The sequence below is a fragment of the Eurypyga helias genome, unplaced genomic scaffold (assembly GCF_000690775.1).
Source record: "Eurypyga helias isolate BGI_N326 unplaced genomic scaffold, ASM69077v1 scaffold41058, whole genome shotgun sequence".
NCBI classification, from domain to species: domain Eukaryota; kingdom Metazoa; phylum Chordata; class Aves; order Eurypygiformes; family Eurypygidae; genus Eurypyga; species Eurypyga helias.
Genome location: NW_010265954.1, coordinates 1,076 through 9,185, shown reverse-complemented (window position 1 = coordinate 9,185; position 8,110 = coordinate 1,076). Strand labels below are relative to the sequence as shown.

At 43.8% G+C, this 8,110-nt stretch overlaps 1 protein-coding gene across 1 annotated transcript in view; it reads right to left on the bottom strand.

Moving 5' to 3' along the window:
• Positions 1–7,741, bottom strand: part of SAV1 (salvador family WW domain containing protein 1) — a 10,841-nt gene extending 3,100 nt beyond the window's left edge. The window contains exon 1 of the mRNA XM_010156904.1: positions 7,300–7,741. Within this exon, the coding sequence (XP_010155206.1) occupies positions 7,300–7,738 (439 nt within the window). The 5' untranslated portion in view covers positions 7,739–7,741. The remainder of the gene's footprint in view (positions 1–7,299) is intronic.
• Positions 7,742–8,110: the final 369 nt, after the last annotated feature.

Here is an 8,110-nt window from a genome sequence, read left to right as displayed (position 1 = left end):
GGCCACACTTCTCCTGATCCAGCCCAGGATCCGGTTGGCTTTCTGGGCTGCCAGCGCACACGGCCGGCTCGTGTCCAGCTTTTCATCCCCCAGCACCCCAAGTCCTTCTCCTCAGGGCAGCTCTCAATCCATTCTCCACCCAGCTTGTCCTTGTGTTTGGGATTGCCCCAGCCCGTAATTCCAACCCACACAATTCCAATTTCATCTTTTTCTTTCCTCTATATATGACGGATACTTGGGAAGGTAGTTGAAATAAAAGCCGTAATTACAGAAAACTAAACAAACAAAACCACCTACAAACCTAAACACCCCTCCAACCGAAACCCCCCAAAACCTCAATCTCAAGAAATAAGTGACATCATGAAGAGTTTTGAAGGTCTCGCCATTCCTTGGAAGCCTACTACCCACTGGACGTGCTGGCCCAAGTCCAACTCTTTTAAAAATCCTTTTAAGTAGTTACGTTCCCTTGCCCACAGCTCTACAGTTAAACAGTCTCTGCCTTTAAAGAAATCCCAATTATCTTTTCATCCCACAACCAAAGTTCGATTGCGGTATTCCCAGTCTGTGTGTTACCATTTTTCTTAGCGAGAGGAAGGGGTACGAGTGACCCTTCTCCCACTTAGAAGCCAGAAAGCGGCTCCATCATAGAATCACAGAATGGTTTGGGTTGGAAGGGACCTTAAAGCCCACCCAGTGCCACCCCCTGCCATGGGCAGGGACACCTTCCACTAGACCAGGTTGCTCCAAGCCTCATCCAGCCTGGCCTTGGACACTTCCAGGGATGGGGCATCCACAGCTTCTCTGGGCAACCTGTCCCAGTGCCTCCCCATCCTCTCCAGGAAGAATTTCTTCCTGATGTCAAATCTCAATCTCCCCACTTTCAGTTTAAACCCGTTACCCCTTGTCCTGTCACTACAGGCTCTTGTAAAAAATCCCCCACAGCTTCCTAGTAGCCCCTTTAGGTAGGAATACAACCTTTTCCTTTTTTCAGAAATAACATTTTCGTGTGATCATTGCTTGGTCATTGAATGAAAAAAGTCAACAAAACTGCTATCTTTTCAGGCCATTTCACGCTCGTTTGCCGACAAAGGCCACGGTCCTTCTCCACAGCTCACACACAACACAGCCCGCCAGCCGAGGGACCCCTCATCTACCTTCAGCATTAGTTTACACATAAGATGACAGACTGAATGGGCTGTCATTCCAACAAAGGATAGCATTCCTCAACAATAAAATAATGGGAAGGCTCCAAAGCACGTGAATAAATACAAAAAATAAATTTAAAAAAGGTCTCTCCAAGTTCCTCCTGAGTCCTGTTCCGCAGAACATTTCTGCTCATCTCCAGACCTTTTTTGTTAGCCTTGTCACAACTATCTGTTCTCGAAGTGTTTCCTCTCATTACAGCACCCACCTGTCTGTTAGCTTCGTAAAGGAAAGGCGATGGCTGCGCTCACGCGACAGCTCCCTCCTCTCGCTGGGATTAAGCAACCTGGACCTTGGCTTCCAGTGGGAAGAAACATCCCGGAGGCTTCCTGACCTTTAGCAGTACTGGGGCAGGGAAACTATTTCAGAGCCTAGCTACATTTATGTCACTGGTTTTGTTTTCATTCCACTGGCAAAATACAAACATTTCAGCTTCGTGAAAACACTGCACTGGGGATAAACAGATTTGGTATTTTTTCCAGTTGGCTGGACCGCTGTGTTGTAACTTCACGTACGTTTAAAGAGCAAGTATTAAACACCCCTACCTGAAGATGTGAACACACCAACTTGACCAGGGAAGGAACTTTCACATATTTTTCTGTTTACTCTTAACCTCAGCACGTCTGTATTTTTCCTACAGTTCTTCGTGCTTGAATCCCAACACAATTCCAACAGCAAAGACACAGGTATTTATTCCTTCGAGTCAAGGTTAACGCCTGTTAACATCTGGCAGGTGGTATTAAAAGCTGCACAAGCCACCTTCTGCATCAGAAGCTCTCTTGCCACGATGCCTCTACCTCTTCATCCAAAAGCCTGGGAAGACGGGGAGATGGACTCGGGTAGCGAGGAAACCCAAAATCCAGGTTATGTAGAGAAATGGCCTAAAAAGCAGGCTAAAAAGTGATGCTGTGCCCACGGAAAGGCAACGCCGGCAGCTCTGGGTTTTCACAATCCTTTAAATCTAGCTACGTGGTTTGTCCCAACACCGGCTTCTTTGGTTTGATTTCCAAGATGCAAAGAACAAAAACAACAGCAGAACAGAAATAGACTATTTTGCCATTGGGACTTTCTATCTAAAGAATCTGAGCCGTACCCTGAAGATAAACCTAGGTAGCTGCATCAGTTACCAGCTCAGAGGAGGGCTCCAAGCCTCTACAACTGGCAAACTCCACTTATGAAACCAAAGGCCAGAGTTGTAAACTGACGCTTGCAAACGCTTCAGGTTGTAGACTCTCACATACAGGCTTAATGTGTATTTTCCCCTTAAAATGACAGGTCACACTGAAATATCCTGCGTGCCAGAAGTTTTCAGATGTCTGGTATTATTCAGTGTCTTAGCACCATCAACCCACCGTGGCATTCAAATGGGCAAGGAGTACAGTTTGGGTATTTGTTTATCTAACTGGGGTTACTAGAGATCAAAAGAAACTGTGTATTGGTTTTCTTTATAAAACTCAGCAGATGCTTCCTTCGGGAGAGAGTGGATACACACGCAAGAGACAGAGCTCCTGCTACAATTCTCAACAAGAAGCTGAAAATTGACCTTTATACATATAATACATATACCTGTATGTATCAACTGTGAGCAACACTTTGAAGAATGAACACGTACAAGCCAGTATCCAAAGTATAAAGCAAAGAAGAAAGTTCCCAGACACCCTAAAACCATCTCCGGTGAGCACTGCCTCTGCTGTCCCCCACTGCCCAAGTATGATGCTTTCCGAGTCTCAACTTCAGGCCAGGTCTGAGCCCCAGAGCATTTTCATCGCAGCCCGAAGCTTCACGTTCTACTGCACACGCCGCGGACAGTCCCCGAATCATGGGCTGGTACCAGATTAGCACAACACAACGCAAACCGTGCACGGAAATAACTCCAAACTTACTACGTGAACCATTTTCATCAAAACACCTGGTGTAAAACCTGCCATTTTCCTCCTGGTGGAGGCTCTGATCTCTACCGCAGGACAAACAAAACACACTGGTCGAACCACCCTGCTTCCCCAAGGAAGAGAGTTGTGTAAATCATCTGCTTTTTCCAAATGCTAAAAGTCTCCTTTCCGCTGCTTAAGGATGAGTAGCTCCTTATCACCTCCCCCAACTGGCACTATCCAACCTCAAGAACGGTCAACGATAAATTTCAGTTTAGGCAACTGTAAATCCTTTTCAGGTTCTTTGGAACTCGTTCAGCTTCATTTGTTAGTTCTGTGTCCTAATGGTATGTGTTTGGGGTAGTTTTTGGTTGAGCTGTTTTTAAAGCACCTCCATAGTGAACACGGCTTTGCTTTCTCCTTCTCTTGTACAATACAGTGTCTTCAGTTTGAGGTCTTGTCAACCAGGCCAAGAGGTATTTGTTAATGTTAATACATACTGGTATTACCAAGACGTAAAATACTCCGAGTTTTAAGCAAGGCCAGGCCCTATATTTCAACATCTTCAACAACAGGGTCTCCTAATACCAGGACCCTAACTCTAACTTCGAGCACCACAAGCTATCAACCCAAAGAGTTCCTCTGTTTAATATTCTTCTCTTAAAAACCTATCTTAAGCTAGTAACATCACACATGTGAAAAAGATGTAATACCCTTCCCAGTCAAGGAAGTTCTGTTTGGTTTGTTCCCTCAGTATGGAACAAAGAAAACTGGAAGCGGGATGAGTAACTGCTTTCACAGGCCAACGAAGGGGTTTTGCTGGAAAGGCACTCTGCCTGGAAAGAAGTTCTTAGGCTAGGAGGAAAGGTCGGAGCAAGTTCTTCAGTCCGCCTGCTAGAAAGCAGAGGAGAATAATCGTACCGCCAAAGCAGCCCGGCGTAAAGGGCAAAGAGTGAGACCGCTGGAGAGAAAGTCCCACTTTGTTATCAGACACAGGGCTGATGCAGGCAGAGCAGTTGCTGAGTCTGTGAACTCCCCACAACTAGCTTCCACCACATTTCAAAGCGCTGAAGCCACACAAAGTCCTTCCTATTTGTCTTCAATTAAGCCAATTGTCTCAAGAGGTTTTTTTCAAGATGCCCAAATCCTCTCCCTTCCCCTCGCCAAACCAGGATGAAGAATAGGAAGAGAAGATGAACAAACTGCTTAACTTTAAGGGAGTTAAGTAATAATAAAATAGGAAAAAGAAGTTTCGCTAGCTATCCTGCCTAGACAGGTCTGCAGTTTCCAGGCCTTCCTAACCCATTCCAAAGCATCTGGAGGTACTTCTTGAGCACAAGTACCTCGTTTGTCAGAGGGAACGGGGCGTTCCAAGTAAGCATAAATTCACAAATAGGAAATGACAGGAAGCACTTGGACAGCTTCAAAAAGCATGCTATGAAGAAATTACTGCAGAATCAGCACAAAAGGGCAGGAATTACCATTTGTTTAAAAATGAGTGAATTGTACACACCTAAAAAGGAAAGCCCTGCTACTTTAGCTCTAAATAGGTTTCATTTAATAATTAGCATTTATTTTGCTCTTATATTAAACAGTTTGCAATTTTTAAGGGGCACATTCTAACAGGAGATGAACCTACTTTCACTGAAGCGCACCCGATTCTCTGTTCACAGGGTTAATCGCTTTTCTGACATCACAGTCAGCCGCTCACAATCCACCACCAGAAAGTCCCTTTACACTGTGACTTTTATCTCAGCAATTTTCATAGACACGTAAGAATTTTTCAGCTTACCGCTCAAAGAGGTACAAATAACTCTGAGGTCTTGGTTACAAGTTAGTTCCCATCTATACTGCAGATATAACTTCAACCACAGACCTCCCCAAACCTTTAACCTAGAAGAGAGGAAAGAGATGTCGAGGAAAGACAGGTAAAGTCTCTTAGAATTCAGTTTGAAACGGACACTAAAAAAAAAAAAATTGAAGAATTTTGATTAGGTGAAACACTTATAAACAACAACGGAGATGTGCAAGGAAACAGTAATTTAGGGAAAAAAAAAAGTAAAAAAGGCCTGACAGTATTCTGGAATGCAGGGAAAAAGGAATCAGAAATTACAGAACGGGTGGTGTAGCACTGAAGGTTTGAAGACAATGGATGGTTCAAATAAAACAAAGTTTAATGGTGAGATGAAGAAAGTAAGAAAACTATGGGGTTTTGTATTTTTAGCTACATAATTCTTTTACTGAGAAAAAGAACAATTCCTGAAAAGATGCACAGAAGTTAATGACTTTTGTCAATATTCTTACTGCAACAAAACTGAAAGAGGAATTGAAGACTTCATATTCCATGCTGAAAGAAAAAAAAGCCCAAACAAACCAAAAACTCAATTAAAAAACTCCCCCCCCCCAAACCAAAAACCCACCAGAGGAAAAGAGCAATGCTTTGGCAGACAAAAGGCTCACCTTTTTTGTCTCTCCCTACAAATGCCTAAAATTATATACTCATCAAAAAGTAATTTGTTCCAACTATTAAATATAAAAATGTGAGAGTGGGTGACAAAGACCAACCGATTACCAGCAGCTCCTCCAGGATTTCCAGCGCTCAGGTGGTGGGTAGAGAAACGGTAAAAAGCACTTTTAGCAAAAACCAACCGTGTTTTACACTTGAGAAAAACACGGAGCTGTAAAGCTTTACTTTCAGCTCGGTTTAAAGGTCTGCTAGATGAAACTTCATCATTACCACAGCTCCACTTCCACCTACCGCTGTTCCCAGCCTGCCCAGCAGCAGCACCAGTTTCTGACCTCTCCCTCAGCACACACCGCTACTGCGGTCATTTTGAGTGCTAAATCGATGGGTTGGTGTACGAAATCCTCCCCCTCCTGCCTCTCGTCCCTCCAGTCTCCCAGCACACGCAAACAGAGGCTCATGATCCAGACCAGGTAGATGTTCAAGGACTGCTGGCTGAACAACAACTGACAGAGACGGAGGGCTTTCCTGCAACTCTAGGTAGATCAGACGTAGGAGCACTGAGCAAAATAAACCAGGATTAAAGTAGCCAGTCTTAATTAAACCTTGGCATTTCAGAATTCCCCTTCTGGCGCTTTTCATGGAAATGTTTTTGTAGTATAAACCCTCCCAAAGCACTGCCGGGTTGTAACTCCGTACACAAGGTCAGCAGCCTTAAACGCCGACGTTCTTCCTAGCAGATTTGTTTTTTAGACAGGAGATTTATTCACTAGAGACTATTTACTATTTTGTTTACAGACTATAAGTAACAGTGAACTAACAAGGTATTTCCCAGTGAAGGTACATTACCTACAGGTTTGAAATGTTTGTTCCAAACTCCTCCTCCTCCAATGGAGTTTTCCCAGTGCTCGAGCACAGCCAAGTTTACTACTTTTAAGGTCACCTTTCTACGGCCAATATTGTAACCCCAGACCCTTTTTTCTACCAACAGATTCACAACAGCGCACCGCACCTAAGAATTAACCTTCGGTGTCATCACAGACAGAATCACTTATTTCAAAGGTGTAGTATTTAACGGATTCTTCTTTCTAATGCTGTTCTTCCTTTAGAAAACAAGGGCAAGTTCCATGAAACTGAGGGGGGCAACAGGCATGTTTACAAACAACATTACAAGCTAAAAGAAAACAAGGAGTCAAGGACTAGGAAGTCAATTTCAGCACTAACTACATGCCATTCTGCTAATTACACAAAGCCCTCATTCCTCTCTTTGACTAGTTATAATAAATGATTTTAATTATTGAGGTCAAATTAACACAGTAAAATTAAATAATAACATGATGATAGTTAAAATACAGTAACAATAATTAAAAAATGCAATGGCAACGTTACAATTTAGAGCTGTTGGTTATTCCCTACGTCATGAAAACAGGAGATGTCCCCTGAAGAACACCATTCCTTGCTAGCTAGCAACTGAGTCAACCTGGTGTAGAGGAACTGCACATATGCTTGGCTTCAAAAGAAAACTTGCTCAACCTCACCTCATTTATTTAATAACTCAATCCTAGCATAAGTGTTAGTCTTCCTTTCTGGGTATTTGTGATCAGGTTCTTAATTCTAACAGGCAGCGTATTCAGATCACAGCAGTTAAAAAGCAGCTCTGTCCCACACAGCGTTAACTCCGAAAAACACGACCCCCATCATCCAGGTACACCTCTGGAGCCTTACCAAAAGCATCTTGTTAAAAAAGCACCACGTGACACTGACCTGAAGCGTGTCTCCTGTGATTCTGCGACATCCTCTGGAAAAGATCGCTGTTGTGTTCGTAATACCTGAAGTCCTCCTGTACGCGATCGTTTAACTGCCGCCTCCTCTGGGCATCAAAAAAATGATCGTAATAATAACAGCGGGCACCAGCATCTCCGTTTTCCAAACCAGAATTCGCTTCTGTTAAAAAGGACTGGGAGGAAGAGCCATATTCCCTAGGGACATCCGCTAAACTTCTTGCGAGATAGGAAGGCGCAGACAGTCTGTTGCTTTCACGTCTCATTATTTCATGAGGCGGCCTCTGCACTGGAGTTCGAAGGAAACTCTGGTTTCTGGAAACAATTCCATCTCCAGCAGAAGCATATGCAGAAGTTGAGTCAGGAGGACAGATATCAGTTCGTCTTGGAATGGTTGGACCGTGACGGATAAATGAAGGCATCAGATCTGATACGTAGCGTGAAAGAGAAATAAGAACCTTGGCTGTGCTTACACATAACGCATTTGGCTAGCCAATACGCTGATTGACACCGTGGAATTGACGAAATGCAAATGCTACAACCCCTTTAAAGCACCTCTAACACATCTCCAAGTACAATGGCAGCGCTGCAGTTTGTACTGGTGCAACAGAAACCATCACCCCCTCCACCAGCAACAACCTATTGCCCAAAGAGTGCAGTTTTGCCAATACAACTGCATCTACAATAAACAAACCAACCCAAAACCCACCAAAAACCAGACAAACAAACAAAAAACCCCACCCTAAACCCACCCACACCATACTGTGGCTACATCAGCCAGCACTCTGCTAGAG